Source organism: Equus quagga, chromosome 4 (genome assembly GCF_021613505.1).
Source record: "Equus quagga isolate Etosha38 chromosome 4, UCLA_HA_Equagga_1.0, whole genome shotgun sequence".
NCBI lineage: Eukaryota > Metazoa > Chordata > Mammalia > Perissodactyla > Equidae > Equus > Equus quagga.
In genome coordinates, this window is record NC_060270.1 from 38,598,022 (window position 1) to 38,618,503 (window position 20,482).

General features: G+C 35.0%; 1 protein-coding gene across 4 annotated transcripts in view; it reads right to left on the reverse strand.

The window, feature by feature from the left end:
- Nucleotides 1–11,274: 11,274 nt before the first annotated feature.
- ATP11B (ATPase phospholipid transporting 11B (putative)) overlaps nt 11,275–20,482 on the reverse strand; it is a 115,944-nt gene continuing 106,736 nt past the window's right edge. For all 4 annotated transcript variants that reach the window (XM_046657973.1, XM_046657974.1, XM_046657978.1 and 1 more), the window contains one exon: nt 11,275–17,883. In XM_046657973.1, coding sequence (XP_046513929.1) covers nt 17,802–17,883 — 82 coding nt within the window. In that variant the 3' untranslated portion in view covers nt 11,275–17,801. The remainder of the gene's footprint in view (nt 17,884–20,482) is intronic.

A 20,482-nucleotide genomic window follows, 5' to 3' on the forward strand; every position in this document is an offset into this window, starting at 1 on the left:
TTTTCCTTTAATTTTTTCAATGATCCATTTGTTCAGTAGCATGTTGTTTAGTCTCCATATATTTATCACTTTCCCAGCTTTTTTCCTGTAGTTGATTTCTAGTTTCATAGCATTATGGTCAGAAAAGATGCTTGATATGATTTCAATCTTCTTAAATTTATTGAGGCTTGTTTCCCACCATATGGTCTATCCTTGAGAATGTTCCATGTACACTTGAGAAAATTGTGTATTCTGCTGTTTTTGGATGGAGTGTTCTATATATAGCTATTAAGTCCATCTGGTTTAGTTTTTCATTTAAATCCACTATTTCCTTGTTGACTTTCTGTCTGGATGATCTATCCATTGATGTAAGTGGGCAGTTAAGCTCCCCTACTGTTATAGTATTGTTAATATCTCCTTTTAGGTTTGTTAATAGTTGCTTTATGTACTTTGGTTGTCCTGTGTTGGGCATAGATATTTATGTTATGTCTTCTTAGTGGAGTGTCCCTTTTATCATTATATACTGTCTCTGTCTCTCATTACCTGTTTGTTTTATCTTGAAGTCTACTTTGTCTGATATAAGTATGGCAATACCTGCTTTCTTCTGTTTGCCATTACCTTGGAGTATCATCTTCCATCCCTTCACTCTGAGCCTGTGTTTGTCTTCAGACCTGAGATGTATTTTCTAGGGGCAGCATATTGTTGAGTCTTGTTTTTCAATCCACCCCACCATTCTGTGTCTTCTGATTGGAGAATTCCATTTACTTTTAGAGTGATTATTGATATATGAGGGCTTAATGCTGCCCTTTTAGTGCTCATTTTCTAGTTCTTCTGCATTTCCCTTGTTTCTTGTCCCATGTATTTCAGACTACCAATTCAGTTAAGTAGTTCTCTATGATGGTTTTCTTAGTTTTGTCTTTATCATTTGTGTCTCTGTTCTGATTATTTGTTTGGTGGTTACCATGAGGTTTGTATAAAAAATCTTGTAGATGAGATAGTCCATTTTTTGGTAGCCTCTTATTTCCTTAGACTAAGCCAATTCCATCCCTCTCCTATTCCACTTCTATGTTATTATAGTCAACTTATTCCATCTTGTGTTGTGAGTTTGTGGTCAAAATGATGAGGTTATATTTGTTTTTTATGTTTTCCTTCCGTTTATCTTTTTTTTTAAATATTTTTTTTGAGGTCATAACAGTTTATAACATTGTGAAATTTCAGTTGCACATTATTATTTGTCAGTCACCATATAAATGTGCCTCTTCACCCCTTGTGCCCACCTCAAACTCCCCTCCCTTCTGGTAACCACTAAACTCTTCACTTTGTCCATGTGTTAGTTTACCTTCCACATATGAGTGAAATCATAGGGTGTTTGTCTTTGTCTGGCTTATTTTGCTTAACATAATACCCTCAAGGTCCATCTATGTTGTTGCAAAAGGGACAATTATGGCTGAGTAGTATTCCATTGTATATATATACACCACATCTTCTTTATCCAATCACTGGTTTGCACAAAGAGATAATTTAAAAGAAAGTAAACTCACAAAATTAACACAAAGGGGCAAAATAGACATGAAAAAATGTTTGCAACATATATAGATGTAATGGTTAATGTCCTTTTTATATAGAGAGCTCTATGAAACATAGGAAACCACTAAATCCTTATAAGAAAACCACTAAATCCTTATTAGTGCAATGGAGGGAGAATGTGTCAAACTGTTTACATAAATAGTATAATTAGAATGTAATAGGTCAAATTATAATTGGTAAAAAAATGCAGAAAAAGTTTAACTTCACTAATACATGAGTGAGAAATAAATCTGCAATGATATAATTGACTGATTGTCATGGTACAGCAATTCGTTTAAACAAGCAAAATCTAAAAGCTCTACTCTTTTACTACCCTCTTCCATCACTTTATGTTTTTGAAATAATTTCTACTCTTATTTTGTGTGTGCCTACCCATTACCCTCTTATCATTGAAATACGTAATTTTGGTACTTTTGTCTTTTAATCTTCATATTATCTTCATAAGTAGTTGATCTGCTCCCTTTACTGTATTATTGCCATGCTAGTGACTTTATTGCCTTTTTTTTGGGACAATTTTCTTATTATTATTTGTGGTCTTCTCTTTCCCACTTAAATAAGTCCCTTCAGCATTTCTTGGTGATAAATTTCTTTAATTTTTGCTTGTCTGGGAAATTATCTCTCCTCCCATTCTGAATGATAACCTTGCTGCATAGAGGTTTTTTCCTTTAACCTGGTTGTGTTCATGGGAGGAGGTGAAGTCAGAGTCCGCCTATGCTCCTGTCTTGGTGAGATCTCCTCCCTTTATCTTTAACGTTATAATTATTTGCTAACCTATTCTGATAAAGAGCTGAAATTTTCTGATTTTGTCTACCTATTTATCTCCTTGCTCAAGGGTTTGTAACCCCTTTTTGTTTTTCAGGTAGGAGGGCCTTCCTGAGCACTTCTTGTGTGTGTGTGTGTGTGTGTGTGTGTGTGTGTGTGTGTGTGGTGGTGGTGGGGGGTGTCTTGTGGCAGTGAACTCACTTAGCTTTTGTTATCTGGGAAAGTTTTAATTTCTCATCACAGCTGAAGGATATTTTCACTGGATAGAGTATTCTTGGCTGAAAGCTTTTGTCTTTCAGAATTTTAAATATATCATTCCACTCTCTCCTAGCCTGTAAGGCTTCTGCAGAGAAATCTGCTGAAGGCCTGATAGGGGTTCCTTTGTAAGTTATTTTCTTCTGCCTTACTGCCTTTAATATTTTTTGTCATTGACTTTTGCCAGCTTTACTACTATATGCCTTGGAGAAGGTCTTTTTCTCCCTCTGGAATACCTATAATCCTTATTGCATTTCCCAATTGAACAGAATATTTCTTGGAGAATTTCTTTATTCATTTTTAGTCTTAGTTCTCTCTCCTCCTCCCTCTGAAGCATTTCTGTATTTCTGTCCTCCAATCTGATAATTCTCTCCTCCATAATACCAGCTCTGCTATTTAGGGAGTCCAGATGTTTCTTTATCTCATCCACTGTGTTCCTCATCTCCAACATTTCTGATTGGCTTTTCTTTATAGTTTCATCAATTTCTTTTGTGAAGAATTTCTTCTGTTCATTAATTTTGTTCCTGATTTAATTGAACTATCTGTATTTTCTTGTATCTCATTGAGTTTTCTTATGATAGCTATTTTGAATTCTCTGTCAGTTGATTGTCAATTTCTGTGCCTTCAGGGTTGATCTCTGGGTTGTCATTTTCCTGCTGGTCTGGAGTATTAATATATTTCTTCATACTGTTTGATGGCTTGGATTTGTGCCTCACATAGTGATAGTATCCAGCAATGGAGCCATCTTGTCCTGGGGTTTTCTGTGTTGGGAGTTTTTTGATTACTTATTCAATGTCTTTACTCATTATTGGTCTGTTCAGATTTTCTATTTCTTCCTGATGCAGTCCAGGTAGGTTGTGTGTTTCTGGAAATGTATCCATTTCTTCTAGATTATGTAAATTGTTGTCATATAATTGTCCATAGTAGTCTCTTATGATCCTATGTATTTCTGTAGTATCAGTTGTAATGTCTCCTCTTTCATTTCTTTTTTTTAAAGATTTTATTTTTTCCTTTTTCTCCCCAAAGCCCCCCGGTACATAGTTGCATATTCTTCGTTGTGGGTTCTTCTAGTTGTGGCATGTGGGACGCTGCCTCAGCATGGCCTGATGAGCGGTGCCATGTCCGCGCCCAGGATTCGAACCAACGAAACACTGGGCCGCCTGCAGTGGAGCGCGCGAACCTAACCACTCGGCCATGGGGCCAGCCCCTCGTTTCTTTTTTTTTAAAGTGTACATCATCATATTTCCACTTCTGTATAGACTACATTGTGTTCACCACCACAAGTCTAGTTGCCATTCATCACTGTACACATGTGCTCCTTTAGCCCTTTCACCCTCCCCACTGCTCTCTCCCTCTGGTAACTACCAATCTGTTCTCTTTATCTATGTATTTGTTTGTTGTTGTTTATTTTTCACATATGATTGAAATCATATGGTATTTGTCTTTCTCTTTTTGACTTATTTCACTTAGTGTAATACCCTCAAGGTCCATCCATGTTGTTGCAAATAGCAAGATTTCATCTTTTTTTATGGCTGAGAATAGTGTTCCATTGTATATATATACACCACATCTTCTTCATCCATTCCTGCATCAATGGGCACTTAGGCTGTTTTCAAGTCTTGGCTATTGCAAATAATACTGAAAAGAACATAGGGGTAAATACATCCTTTTGAATTAGTGTTTTTATGCTCTTTGGATAAATACCCAGCAGTAGAATAGCAGGATCATATGGTAGTGCTATTTTTAAGTTTTTGAGGAGTCTCCATCCTGTTTCCCATAGTGGTTTCACCAGTTTGCATTCCCACCAGCAGTGTATGAGGGTTCCCTTTTCTCCACATCCTCTCCAACACTTGCTTTTCCTGTTTTGTTAATTATAGCCCTTCTGATGAGTGTGAGGTGATATCTCATTGTTTTGATTTGCATTTTCCTAATAATTAATGATGTTGAACATCTTTTCACATGCCTGTTGGCCATCTGTATATCTTCTTTGGAAAAATGTCCATGCTGATCCTCTGCCCATTTTTAAATCAGGTTATTTGTTCTTGAGTTGTAGGGTTCTTTATACATTTTGGATATTAACCCTTTATTGGATATATGATTTGCAAATATTTTCATCTCTTTCATTTCTAATTTCATTTGAGTCTTCTCTCTTTTTTCCTTGGTGAGTCTACCCAAAGGTTTGTCAATTTTGTTTATCTTTTTGAAGATCAGCTCTTAGTTTCGTTGATCTTTTCATTGTTTTTCTGGTCTCTAATTCATTTATTTTGCTCTGATCTTTATTATTTCCTTCCTTCTGCTAATTTTGGGCTTAATTTGTTCTTCTTTTTCTAGTTCCTTGACATGTAAACTTAGGTTGTTTATTTGAGATCTTTCTAATGTCTTTTAAAAAATCTTTTACTATTTTTTATTGAGGTAACATTGGTTTATAAAGTTATATAAATTTCTGGTGTACATCACTATATTCAATTTCTGTGTAGACTACATCATGTTCACCATCCAAAGACTAATTACTATCCATCACCGGACACAAGTGCCCTTTTACTCCTTTCACCCCCTCCCTCCACACTGTAATAACTACCAATCTAATCTCTATATCTATGTGTTTGTTGTCTTTATCTTCTACTTGTGAGTGAAATTATATGGTATTTGTCTTTCTCCTTCTGAGGGTTTCACTTAGCGTAATACCTTCAAGGTCCATCCATGTTGTTGCAAATGGCAAGATTTCATCTTTTTTATGGCTGAGTTGTATTCCATTGTGTAATATATACCACATCTTTTTTATCCATTCATCCACTGATGGGCACTTAGGTTGTCTCCAAGTCTTTGATATTGTGAATAATGCTGCAGTGAACACAGGGGTGCATATGTCTTTTTAAATTAGTGTTTTCATGTTCTTTGGATAAATACACAGCAGTGGAATAGCTGGATCCTATGGTAGTTCTCTTCTTAATTTTTTGAGGAATCTTCATCCTGTTTACCATAGTGTCTGCACCAGTTTACATTCCCTCCAGCAATGTATAAATATTCCCTTTTCTCCACATACTCTCCAATACTTTCTTGTTAATTATAGCCATTCTGACAGGTGAGAGGTGCTATCTCATTGTAGTTTTGATTTGCATTTCCCTAATAATTAGTGATGCTGAACATCTTTTCATATGCCTCTTGGCCATCTGTATATCTTCTTTGGAAGAAAACTCAGATCCTTTGCCCACTTTTAAAAATTGGGTTGTTATGTTGTTGAGTTGTAGGAGGAGTTCTTCAAATATTATGTTTTATATATTATATATATAGTTGAATATATATTATATATTATTTTGGATATTATATATATGTTTTGGATATTAACCCCTTATCAGCTATGTGTTTTGCAAATATCTTCTCCCAATTGTTAGGTTGTCTTTTCATTTTGCTGATGGTTTCCTTTGCTGTGCAGAAGCTTTTTAGTTTGATGTAGTCCCACTTTTTTTTTTTTGTTTCCCTTCCCTGGTGAGACATGGTATTCAAAAAGATACCACTGAGACTGACATTGAAGGGTATACTGCCTATGCTTTCTTCTACCAGTTTTATAGTTTCAGGTCTTACATTAAAGTATTTAATCCATTTTGAGTTAATTTTTGTGTATCTTCTAAGATAATGGTCTACTTTCATTCTTTTTCATGTGGCTGTCCAGTTTTACCAACACCATTTATTGAAGAGACTTTCTTTTCTCCACTGTATGTTCTTGGCTCCCTTATTGAACTTTAGCTGTCCATAGAGGTGTGGGTGTGTGTCTGGGCTCTTAACTCTGTTCCATTGATCTGTGTGTCTGTTTTTGTGCCAGTACCATGCTGTTTTGATTACTATAGCTTTATAGTATATTGTGAAAGCAGGGAGTGTGATACCTCCAGCTTTGTTCTTTTTTTCTCAGGATTGCTTTAGCTTTTGGGGTCTTTTGTTGTTTCACATAAATTTTAGGGTTCTTTGTTCTATTTCCAAGAAAAATGTCATTGGGACTTTGGTAGGGATTACATTGAATCTCTAATTTCTTAATATGTGCATTATTGCTGTAAACTTTCCTCTTAGGACTGCTTTTGCTGCATCCCATGATATTTGATATGTTGTATTTCCATTTCATTTGTTCCAAGATAATTTTTTATTTTCTTTTGCTTTCTTCTTTGACCCATTGGTTTTTAGAAGCATGTTGTTTAGCTTCCAGATAGGTGTAAATCTTCTCACTTTCCTCTTGTTTTTAGTTATATACCATTGTGATCAGAAAAGATAGTTGGTATGATTTCAATCTTCTTAAACTTGCTAAAATGTTTCCTGTCCTATCATATAGTCTATCCTGGAGAATGTTCCATGAGCACTTGGGAAGAATGTGTATTCTGCAGCTGTTGGATGGAATTTTATGTATATTTCAGTTAAGTCCATTTGTTCTAATGTGTGGTTTAATTCCAACACTTCCTTGCTGTTTTTGGTGGATGATCTATTCATTGCTAATAGTGGGGTATTGATGTCCCCTACTAACTACTATATTATGTATTTCTCCTTTAAGATTTGTTAGTATTTACTTAACATATTTTGGTGTTTGGGTGTTGGGAGAGTGTATATTTATGACTGCTATATCTTCTTGATGTATTATCCCCTTCATGACCTTCTTTTGTCTCTTGTTCCCCTTTTTGGCTTGTAGTCTATTTTGTCCGAGATAAGTATGGCTACACCCCCTTCTTTTGGCTTCTGTTTGCTTGGAATATCATCTTGCATCCTTTCACTTTGAGCCTATGTGTGTTTTTAGAGCTGAAATGAGTCTCCTATAGGCAGCATATAGTTGTCTTGTTTTTTAATCCATCCAGTCACTTTGTACCTTTTGATTGGTGAGTTCAATCCATTTACACTCAGAGAGATTATTGATATGTAAGGATTTACTACTGCCATTTTATCTTTTGCCTTCTGGTTATTGTCTCTCTCCATTATTTCTTTTTCCTTGTTTTTCTGTCTACTTTCGTAATTTGATTTTCCATGGTGGTTTGCTCAGTCTCTCCTTTTTTTGTTTCATGTCTCTGTTCTAGATTTTTCCTTTGTGGTTACTGTGACGTTTACATAAAACATCTCATAGATATAATAGTCCTTTTTCTGCTGATAGCAATTTATGTTCATTTGCCTATAGAGGGTCCATCCTTTTACTTTTCACCCTTTGTATTTTTGATGTCACAAGCTATGCTTTTATGCTGTGATTTTGTTACCAAGTTGAATTAGATATAGTTAATTTTAATGCTCTTTTAACCTTTATGCTATAATTGTTTAATATACTATTCTAAAGAAGAGTTAGTTTTCCAATTCTGAGTATCACCTTAATCAGAGTTTTGTGTACTTTTGACTTTTTGCTTCAGCTTGAAGAGCTCCTTTCAACATTTCTTGCCAGGCAGGTGTAGTGGTGGTGAACTCCCTCAGCTTTTCTGTCTGAGAAAGCCTTTATTTCTCCTTAATATCTAAAGGGTAACTTTACTTGATAGCGTATTCTTGGGTGGCAATTTTTATCTTTCAATACTTCAAATACGTCATTCCACTCTCTCCTGGCCTGTAGAGTTTCTGCTGAGAAATCTGCTGATAGCCTAACGGAGGTTCCTTTCCTTTCCCCTGGCTGCTTTTAAAATTCTTTGTTATTGACTTTCAACAGTTTTACTAGAGAAGGTTTTTTTTTGCACTTAGATAAGGTGTTCTATTAGCTTCGTTGACTTGTATATCCAGTTTCTTCCCCAGGTTTGAGAAGTTCTCAGGTATTATTTCTTTAAATACACTCTTTGCTCCTTTCTCCTTCTGGTGTACCCATTAATCTTATGTTGACTCTTTTATTGAAGTCTTAAATTTCTCATCATTTCTTCACTTTTTAAAAATCTTAGTTGTCTCCTCTTCTACCTGAAACATTTCTATATTCCTATCCTCGAGCTTGCTTATTCCCTCTTCTATCTGATCTGCTCTATTTCCAATGCTTTCTAATGCACCCTTCATCTTATGTGTTGAGTTCTTCGGCTCCAGAATTTGTTTGGTTCTTTTTTCAGAATTTCAATTTCTCTGGTAAAGTATTCTTTCTGTTTGTTAATTTTATTCCCAAGATCATTGTATTGCCTTTTTAAGTTTTCTTGTAGCTTGCTGAATTTCTTCATTACAGCTATTTTGAATTCTTTGTCAGGTTACAATATTCCATGTTTTTGGGCTCAGTTGCTCAAAAATTGTCTTTTTTTGGTGATACCATATTACTGTGATTTTTCATAGTATTTGATGAAAGCACCTCTGGTGCTGCATTTGAAGTAGCAAGCACTTTTCTTATTTAGGTAAGGCTTTGTTTACTTTGATCCTAACAGGTCAATAGGTTGGTAATTAGGAGACTTCTTTTTGTTTTCCAGAAGGTAGTATTATAGCACAAGTTTTTGGTTTCTTTTACCAGAGCTGACTTGCTGCTAAGGTTGGAAGTGCAGGCATTAAAAAAAGAAACCAGGGAAAAATGAAAAAGAAAAAAAAGGGTGGCAACAGAGTGAGGGGAGGTGTCTGCTTGGCACTTGGGGCTTTGGGTGTGCCCAGAGCCTGTCAGAGGGCATCCTTGAATCAGGGGATAGGGTCTCAGGTCTGCAGGCAGTCCTCTTGCCAGAATCCCAGTACAGACAGCAGGGAATGCCTTCTTTCAGTTCTCTCTCTGCTTCCCTTCCCCTCCTTCCAGTCACTGTGCTCTCTCCTCAGAGGGAGCAGTGGGTCCCTCCAGCTGCAGAACACATGGCTGAGTAAATCCCCAATCACCGCCTTCACCTTCCACCTCCAAAGCCAGAACGGTTATGCTGGCTTGCTGCTGCCCTTGCCACTGCTGCCTCCACTGCCACTCCCTTGGGTCCTCAGCTTCCTCTGAGGTTCCACCCACCCACTTTCAGTGCACAAGTGGATGGATCTCTTGGGTATCCTGGTGTGCTGTGCAGAGGCACCTTTTTTTGGATATGGATGTCCACTAGTTGCAAATCAAAGGGGAGGGAAAAAAGTGGTGACTCAAGCCATGATGCTGATGTCCTCTCTCCTGATTTGCTAAAATTTTACTGACGATTTTTGATTCTATGTTCATGAGAGACATTGATCTGTAGTTTTCTCTTTTTCTTCCCAGCACTGGTTCTCACATTAGTTTCTGCTCTGGTAAGCCATGAATCCCTATATTTGCTTATCTGTTTCTCCAGTATCGGGGAGAGCAGTTTGCCTCATCCTCCCTTCTCTTATGGATCCAGAAAGAGTTGTTTATTTTTTAATCTGTTCAGCTTTCTACTTGTTGATAGGACAGAGTGGCAACTTCCAAGCTCCTTAAGTGTAGGACTGGAAACAAAGTTAAAACACTTAATTTCCTTAAAGCTTAATCACTATAAAGATTAATCAGTTATAAAGCTAGTAGGAAGGTTAAAACACAAAGTAGGAAAAATAAGTATAACTGCAATAATTAGTTAAGGGATACACAAAATAAAAAGATGTAAAATGAGACATCAAAACCAAAATGAGGGTGGTAAAAATGTAGAGCTTTAGAACGCACTCAAACTTATCAATTTAAAAGAGACTGATACACATTGGTAGATGCAAGTCTCATGGTAACCACAAAGCAAAACCTATGGTAGATACACAAAAGATAAGGGAAAGGAATGTAAGCATACCAGAAAAAAAATCATCTAATGACAAGAGAACAAAAGAAGATGAAAGGAACAGAGGAACTACAAAACAGCTGGAAAACAATTCGCAAAATGGCCATAAGTAACTATTATCAAAAAGACAAGAAATAACAAGTGTTGGTGAGGATGTAGAGAAAAGGGAACCCTTGTGCACTGTTGGTGAGAATGCAAACTGATGCAGTCAATATGGAAAACAGTATGGAGGTTCCTAAAAAAATTAAAATAGAACAATCACATGATAAAAAGTCAACAAAAAGCTACCAACATAAAAAAGGAAAGCAGGAACATTACTACAGATCCCATAGTCATTATAAGAATAAGAAGAGAAGATTGAGCAATTTTGTGTCAAAAAATTGGAAATTATGTGAAATAGACAAATTCCTTAAAAGACAAAACTTACCATATTTGACAGAAAAATAGGAAATGTGTATAATCCTGCATCTGTTTCAGAAATTGAATTTGTGATCCAAAATATTCCCACAAATAAAAGACTCTAGGCCTGGGGCCAGCCCTGTGGTGGTGTAGTGGTTAAGTTCACGTGCTCTGCTTTAGCAGCCCAAGGTTTGCAGGTTTGGATTCCAGGTGTGGACCTACACACTGCTCATCAAGCCATGCTGTGGTGGCAACCCACATACAAAGAACAGAGGAATACTGGCATAGATGTTAGCTCAGTGACAATCTTCCTTAAGCAAAAGAGGAAGATTGGCAACAGATGTTAGCTCAGGGTCAATCTTTCTCGCCAAAAAAACCCCCTCAAACCCCCAAAAACCTCTAGGCCCAGATGACTTCAAAATTCCTCAAAATACTAAAATAAAAATACCAACCTTACACAAACTCTTCCAAAAAAGAGGGGAAGAGGGAACACTTTCCAAATTGTTTTGTGAGACCAGCATAACCCTAATACTAAAACCTGACAAGGACATTATAAGAAAATGAAATTACAGATCTAAATCCTTCATAAGCACAGATACAAAAGTCCCAAACACAATATGAACAAATCAAACAGCAATATGTAAAAGGGTAACATATCATAATCAAGTGAGATTTATTTCAGGGATGTAAAGTTGGTTTAACATTTGAAAATCAACAAGATAATTCACCACATTACCAAACTAAAACATAAAAAACAATACGATCATCTTGATAAACAGAGAAAAAGCATTTTCAAAATTCAACATCTATTCATGGTTCTCACCATGCCTATTTAACATTGTAAAGGACGTTCTAGCCAGTGCAATAAAGGCAAAAAGAGATAAGATTGGAAAAAAAATTGAAACCTTTTATTCTCGGATGACATGACTGTGTATGGGAAAAGCGAGAAGATTCTACACAAAAGTAAAAAAGAATACTAGAATTGAATGAATTTAGCAAGGTTGAAGGGTTACAAAGTCAAAACTACAAAAATTAACTGCATTTCTGTATTCTAGTAACGAGTAATTAAAAAATAAATTTAAAAAAATTCCACTTACCATAGCATCAAAAACCATAAAAATTTTAGGAGTTTAACAAAGGTTTACAAGATGTCTACACTGAAGACTATAAAACATTCCTGAGAGAAATTAAAGAAGACCTAAAATAAACGGAGGGATATATCATGTTCATGGATTAGAAGACTCAAAATTGTTAAGATGTCAGTTATTTCCAAATTGATCTACAGATTCAGAGCAATCCAAATCAAAATCATATCAGGATTTTTTCTTTTTAGAAACTGATCAGCTGATTCTGAAATTTATACGGAAATGCAAAGGAACTAGGACAGCCAGAACGATCTTGACAACAGAGTTGGAGGACTTACATTACCTGATTTCAAAGCTAAGTATAGAGCTATAGTAATCAAGACAGTGAGCTGCTGGTGTAAAGATAAATGAATAGAACAGAACAGAGGGTCCAGAAACAGACCCACGTTTATACAGTCAATAAATTTCAAACAGAGGCACAAAATTCAATGGAAATGGAGAATATTTTCAACAAATGGAGCTAAACAAAATATACCCTTATAGAAGGATTAGGAGGAAGGAATATCCTGAATCCTTGCCTCATGCCATACATACAAATAAATTTGAGATGGATCATAGACTTAAAACGGGAAAGTTGAGACTATAACGCTTTTAGAAAAACATAGGGAAATATCTTCATGACCTTGGGGCTGACAAGGATATTTTACACAAAACACAAAAAGCACATCACCATAAAGGAAAATAAAATCGGACTTCATCAAAATAAATGCACTTTTGCTCGTAAAAGTCACCATTAAGAAAATATACAGGCAAACCACAGCCTAGGAGAAAATGCCAACAATACACACATCTGATAAAGGACTTAGATCTTTATATAAAGGATTCTAAGCAATCTATAATGAGACAAGCAGTCTAATGAAAAAACGGCCAGGGACTTGAACAGACATTTCAGGACAAAGAGATAAATTTGCCAATAAGCATATGAAAAGGAGTTAAACATCATTAGTCATCATGCAAATTAAAAATCATAATGAGGTATAATAGTACTCTCTCTCATAATTGCACACAAATGCACATAAAACGGCACAATCACTTTGGAAAACTTTTGGCAGGTTCTTATACAATTAAAAATAAACCTAACTTATGACGCAGCAATTCTACTAGTTACTTCATAAGAGAAATGAAAACATGTCTACAAAGAATGTTCATAATAACAATTTATAATCACCCTGAACTGTAAATAACCCAAATATCCATAAACAAGAGAAAGGATAAATTGTGGGATGTTCATGAAATGGAACACTACTGAGTAACAAAAAGAAACAAACTATAGATATATGCAACAACATGCATGACTCTCTCATTTTGAGCAAGAGGCCTGATGCCAAAGTGAACACACTGTATAATTCCATTTACATGAAATTCAATAAGAAGTAAAATTAACCTATGACAACAGAAAACAGAAAAATGGAAGGGAGGCATAAATTCACTGGAAAGCAGAGCAAAGAAACTTTCTGGGACGATGGAAAGGTTCATCTGGTCTGGGGTACAGATTACACAGACATATAGATTTGTCAAAAGTGATAAAATGTAATCCTAAAATCTATGCACTTCAATGTCTATAAATTTTACTTGAATATATATACCATTTTACCTTAAACAATTAGTATTAAAAATCGGATGTATCAGAGGGCCCTCTGCCACCCCCAAAAAGCACCATTCAAGGACACGTGGACTTTTCTCCATTTATAGTAGCTTCGTCAGTCAGTTAGCTCTTCATAATAAAACTGGAATAGTTTTTAAAGAATTCACTAAATTTTCTGGTGAAATGCTGTTCATAAAATTTTATGTTTTTGTCCTAAATTTCTTACTGAGAACATGATTCATCATGTAGTATAACAAAAGTTAACGACTGAGGGGTTATCCTAAAGATAGTGCAAATCCTCAACTCCTTCTCAAATAAAAACAGATGCCTAAATTGACTTGTCTGGGATCATATTCTAATTCCAGAAATAAAAATACATTACATGTATCACACATTGTCATTCTTTGTAAATACTAATACTTGGGCAAAGACAACAGCATATCTTTTTAATAAACATAAACAATTATGTGTGTTTAAACTGGCAAGTGAGGAAGCATTAGGAATAATGATTATCAACAGGAGGTTAGAATATTTTATATATATACATTATGTCAGGTATATTTTAAAGAAAGCACATATTTTCTATGGACCAAGGCATTTCCAAATTCACACTGGCTGGCTTTTCATGAATGATGCAATTTTTAGTTGAAGTGTGTTGGTCTTCACAGTTGGTACATTTCTATCAGACCCCTTTCAGGAACTGTACTGATGATCTATATAACCTGACTTAACAAAGAACTGCTAGATTTTTGAAAATTGCAGTCAGCAAAAGGCATAATGGCATTCCTATACTATAAATGGAGGATAAATATAATAAAATTTAACTCAAAACAAATTTGGCAGTGCTGGTTATGATGAGCAGAGAGGCTTACAATGCCTAAATAATGGAAAAACACTTATTTATATAGAAACATTTTTATTTGATAAATATAATTTCATAAACTTTAAAAAATTACTGAGAGCTGTACAAGAAGTATACTGCACTTACTGAAGATGCACAGAATTTTTAAAGGATTGTATTAGACAGCCACAGTGTCTGAGGTCCAAATTTCAGACTAAGTGTTGCTACAGTATTTCCAGCTACTAATAAAATCTAACAATCACCATTACAAACATATCATTAGTTATGATCTATTTTTTGAAGGAATATCACTCAAGTTATCTCACATAAACAGCACTTTATAATGTTCTGTTTTTATGAATATAGATCACTCATTTCAAGACAGAAATAAAAATGTCTCTAAAGGGGGACCAAAATTAATAAAACATGTTTTACATAACTCTTTGGTGTGTTAGTTTTATTAATACATGCTTATGTCATATCCTAAATCTATCTTTACAGGAAAACCACAAACACGGAAGATTTTCTCTTTTCCCCCGTCCCCCAATAACTTTTCAGAGAAGCATATGTGAAAAACTTTTGGTATTAATTGTAAATTTTTTAGTAGTCATGACTCCCATCTATCAGAGAGGAGTCTCCAGCTTATCACGCAAGCCCAATTTCACAATCTTAGGCAGTGGAAATGACCCTGGCCTGAGTGAAGGTATTTCTTAACAAGGTGACTTGCCTCTTTTTAATCTCCTACTCAGACAGTGCCAGAGTTTGGATCCGGTGAGGGAAGCCTTTGGACATCATGGAGATTAAGACCCAAGGAAAAGGGTAGTTAAGAGAAATTCAACCTGTAAACTCTCCCTTTTTCTTCTCAACTCCACAGGAAGCGTGGGAAGCTGCAGTTCTCCTGGCCTGCACTCTGCTCCTAGGTGATCCTAAGGCCTGCTAAAGCTGTGGCAGGCTGTGAAGTCACCTAAAGCAGCTGATGGGCAATTCTGGAAACTGACTTGGTGCTTGCTATCTTTAGGGCTGCAGCCTTCAGAGTAGGCAAAGGCAAGCAAGTGAGGCAAATAGATTTGAGACCATTAATTAACTAGCAATAACACATGTGACATCTTACTCTGGTTTTGGCAGATAAGAGTAAGTTAATTATCAACATCGTACTTTTCAGAGGATTTTAAAGAAATATGCAAAGAGGAAATTTCCTGTGACTACTGGTTATGTAGTAATCGTTTTACAACATGAATATTAGCACTAGAAAACTATTGAAAGCTTGTAGACAACACTGTTCCTTTTTTAAATAGGAGAAAATCCTTTTCTTGCCATTACAAGATCATCTTCCTTTTAATGGAGTAGGTTTTGAACAACAGAGGAGGATGACCATATCAGTGGATGCCATTTACTTTTTTTTATATAAAGTTCTTAAATAGCTTCAAATCGTGAACACGGAAAACGACATCAATCATTTAAGCGCCATACAGGCCAGCTGTCCTCCTGTCTTGCTGAAGTTGGTCAGAGACCTCTTGATGGCTTTGTAGTCCTTCTCTAGTGTCAGTAGTCGGTTTAGCTGATGGCTAATAAACACTGTAAGGTTGATGTACTGAACGTTGGTCTACTGAACGTCATTTTGTTATATGAACACTTTATAAGACATTCTAAGAAAAAGCAAAGTCCACTAAACTCTCTACTGAATATTTTCTGCAGTATTTCCTCTTCTGGAGCATGAATTGGTGAGTATATACACTGGACATTTTATTATCCCTTGAGTGTATTTCCAGAATAACAGTATCTTCCTAAACCCAATTTTGGAATATCTAAGTTAAAGCAGAACTATTTATGAAAATTAATATTTAGGCTAAAATTCATAGCTTTGCATTATTAAAAGGCAAATGTTATCTTGCAAAAAAATAAGTTTATCAGTGAACAAAAGTAAAATCTTAACTGTTGACTCTACATTATTTTCTCATCAGCCCAATTCCAGAAGTCTCATATTCATGAAACGGGAAAGGGGTGGAGGTTTGTGCAATAAAAATATAAAAAGGAATTAGCATATTCTCAAGACAAAACTTTTGCAAAACCTTAGTTAACCATTCCATATAATTTTAAATGTATATGTACACAATCATTATATGCCTAGGGCTGGGTAATAGTTCTTAGACCAATAATCATCTCCAAATTTCCAAATGTAAACAACATTACTTTTTGTCAAAACAAATGACAACACTGGATCGACATGATAAATTCAGGATGGAAATTAACTACTAAAGTGCAGTAAGTTAATTACAGTAATATGTACCTGATTAATCATTCTTAGCATTTAATTTATTGCTGCCATTACCTCACAAAATTTAGCATTTTAGCCTTTGTTTCATTTACATCCTATAGCCACACCTGAAAATATACCTTATAATTGGACACCGGGCAAATTTCACTTTACTGTGGTGGTATGCTGTAATTTGGATAATGTATACTAACCTAAAAATAACAGGATTCTCACCTAAAATCCTTTATTCTAAAATCTAGCTTAAAGAAAGGCAAGAGCAAGTCTAAGTTAGCCAAAGAAAGAGGCTTTTCTCTTTTTATTGGCTTAATTACGCTAATATTTTTATTTGTATAATTAAAAGTATTTGCAATATTTAAATCCTGTCCAAATTTTCCTTTTATTGATACAGTTGAACTTTACAACAGTGTCATAAAATACTATAAACAGAGCTTTCAGATAGAGAGAAAAAAAGCAAATAGAAATATATTAATCAGATTAAAGCATGCAAAAGATCCAATGATAAACACATTAAATAATAATATGCTAATGGTATATAATTTACACCCTAACGGTTCTTCATATTCTGTCACAAAAATATTAGTAAACATCATATTGAAATTTGGCGAATGGACTTGATTCCAGTTTACAGATATGAGATATGGTACACCGCTTGCATGTAAATGGTTAACTTTACTGGTTGTGCTACAGTACACAGAGAGAAGTCTGGTATTCCTATGTATTTACTACCAAAGTGCAGGAAAAAACGGTTGGAAACGCATTCTCCTAATTTGCTCTGTGAACTTAGAAAGCATTAATGAATTAACAACATAGGTCACTGAGAGACCAAAATTCCTTACTATTCACATTAACTTTTCTCATGAAAAGCTTCAAATATAACTCTAATAAAAAAATAGAGTTTTCAAGGCAAACTTTTCAGCATAATTTACAGAAGCAGATTTAAATAGAACACTCAATAACCAAGCTAATACTAAAAAATACAATTAACTAGGAATTATCTCCCTTGTCTATCTTGATATTAAAATATAGTGGCCTTAGCAAGAGGCTGAAATGCCATTAAAGAGTCCCATAAGCACAAGGGACAATCCAGACAAAGAGATGGAAAATGTCTCTTTATTCAAAAATTTTAACATGTTTAGATTTAAATTAAGGGGGCTGGAAGGGGCTTGTGTTAATGCTTTTTGTTTGTTTGCCATTATAACTGAGTGGGTGTGAACTACTCCCCGAGATTTCAGAAAGCAAATCTGAGGAGCCAGCACGGCCATTACCAGGATGATCATGCTGAATTTGAGGAAAGGAGTTGAAATGGCTCCCACAAAGTACTACTGCCACTTTAACAAGTGGATGATTCCATTGTGGAGAGAGTCAAGATGCTCCTGTCGTTGCTACAGAAAGGATCCGATGCACTCCATAATCTAAAGTAACAGGAAGAGAAAAGTTTAGCTCACCAGGACCCATGTTTTAATTAAGAAAAAGTAATTTACTCTGAAACTTAAGACCAAAATGCAATTTGAGTATTAAAAAAGTCACTGATTGATTCATTTTTAAATGCTAAAGAGAAGTTCTTCATACTAGCATTGAATGGATATTCCATTTATATCATATAAAAACTTGGGAAAAATAAGGCTCTAATCATTATATAAAAATATTAGCCAAAGTTCAGACATTCCTTTGCATTAAAACAATTTCTAGAGGCAGTAAAGCATAAGACACTCTTAAAAATCTTAACAATTCAGTAAGAAATAAGTTTGTTTTAAGAGGTATGCATATTCAGTTTTACTGAAAAGCAACTAGGGTGTATTTTGATATCAGAGAAGCAAACCAACAAACAAAAATCCCATTTATCAAAAGTATGGAATGAAACAGTAGTATGTTCATACTATATTATTATTATTTTTTAGCTATAAATCCTATTCTAAAGATTTTAGTATAATTTGCTCGCACGTAGTAAATGCTTTATTCAATAGGTATCAAAGATACCTGTATGTCACTAGGGTTTTCACTTCACGAAAACAAGTGATCCTCTACTGGTCTGGAAAAGTTAACCACTGTCTGAATAATACAGCCTATTAGCAATCCATTACATAATATTTTATTTGCAGCTGTGCTAATTTAAGCTAAAATAACTCAAGAGCAAAAATAGCTCTCCATGCTTAAAATAGCCTAACCTATTTCAAGGACAATATTAGGATTACCAAGGCTAAGGTGCTTTTCTTAAAAACTAAAAGCACTTAACATTAAATACATTTTATGTAACCTTTTCCAGGGTTTCCACTTTCCTTAAACAAAAATGTTAGAGGAAGAGACTAGCTTTTTGGGTTTTTTTTGGTGAGGAAGATTGGCCTTGAGCTAACATTGGTTGCCAATCTTCTTTTTGCTTGAGGAAGATAGTCCCTGACCTAACCACTGTGGCAGTCTTCCTCTATTTTGTATATGGGACACTGCCACAGCATGGCTTGATGAGCAGTGTATAGGTCTGTGCCTGGGATCTGAACCTGCAAACCCTGGGCTGCTGAAGCGGAGTGCACAAACTAACCACTATACCACTGGGCTGGCCCCAAGAGACCATCATTGAAAATGGCCGAAATTCACTTTTACCAAATAATCTGCTGTTTCCTAGAGACTCTGTATGTAGATCAAGTTTATATCAATTAAGTGAGCACAGTTGTAATGAAGTTTGGAACCTAGAAACTCTACAAAGTTGGCAAAGAGGAAGACAAACTAGCAACAATCATACCAGTGGTTTACAGGTTCTCTAATTTTATTAGTTTCCAGAAAACCTTAAATAATATCTACCTTAGTTTAAGGAAGGCCTTGTTTACTACTGTCTCTCTAGCACCTAGAACTGTGCCTGGTACATAGTAGGCACTCAGTATTTGTGAAATAAATGAATGCAGTGAGACTGAGCATTTCTTTGAGTAAGTACTTATGCAAGAAAAAGTATGCTCAGACACATGACAAAACATAACTATCAACACCCCAATTATCTGGAGTCCTTTCCACTCCCAAACTGCCTATATTTTATATTAGCTTTTCTTCTTTTCCAACCATTGCTTACGTAGAAGAATCTTATTAGGTAAGTTTTCCTTCATTTTTGATCTTTTCAAAGCACATAGGTGCGTTCGTATGTTAAATATCATATCTGACAGAATATTAAAAATCTGAACAACATATTAACTATTGTCTCCTTTCTATTTAGAAAATAGTTTTAATTAAGATAAAGTAACTGTTGGTAAAATAATAGAGAAAATCATTTATTGTGAAGTACAGCCTTTTAGGGTACAAGATGGTATATCCTTTATACAGCACCCCGATGCTGCCTTTGAAACTGAGCTTGCAATAATGGCATATTTCTTTGATGACAACAATTAATAAAATGCAAGTAGAATTTTTGTGCCTGCATAGTAAAAGCTTAGTCAGCAGAGAGATCTGTCATATGAAAGCACTAGCTGTATTTCTCAAGTGATGCCCATTACCTCTGACGTTTCATATGTTAATGAATCTAAGGACGTCTACATTTTGTAATAGATGCATCAACCTTGCCTTCCTTTTAAATTAGAATGAAATAAAAACATAGAACAGAGGCTGTTCCAAAATCAAAACAGGAATGCCAAACATATTTCATTAAGACAATTATGTGTAAAAAACAAAAACAAAACTCTACATTTCAAAATGACTTTCAGAGTTTAAATATAATGTCAATGGATCTATGGCAATTTTCATCTAGCCCTTTGAGAAGCACCGAGTGGCTCTGCATACTGTGTGATTTTATCCACTAGAAAAAATGAACAGATCTCTAAAGACTTATTAGGTTATTCATTTGAAGAATAAAGGGACATAAGACAGTAGTAACCAAAAATACAACCTGAGATATCAGACAAAATTGGAAAGGTATTTATAGTCTGTCAAATAAGACATTAATTACTATTAAACATTATATTAGAAAAATAAAAAAATAAAGTCTTACAAAAAAAAAGCCACAATTTTAAGTGAAAACAAGTACAGATGATAACA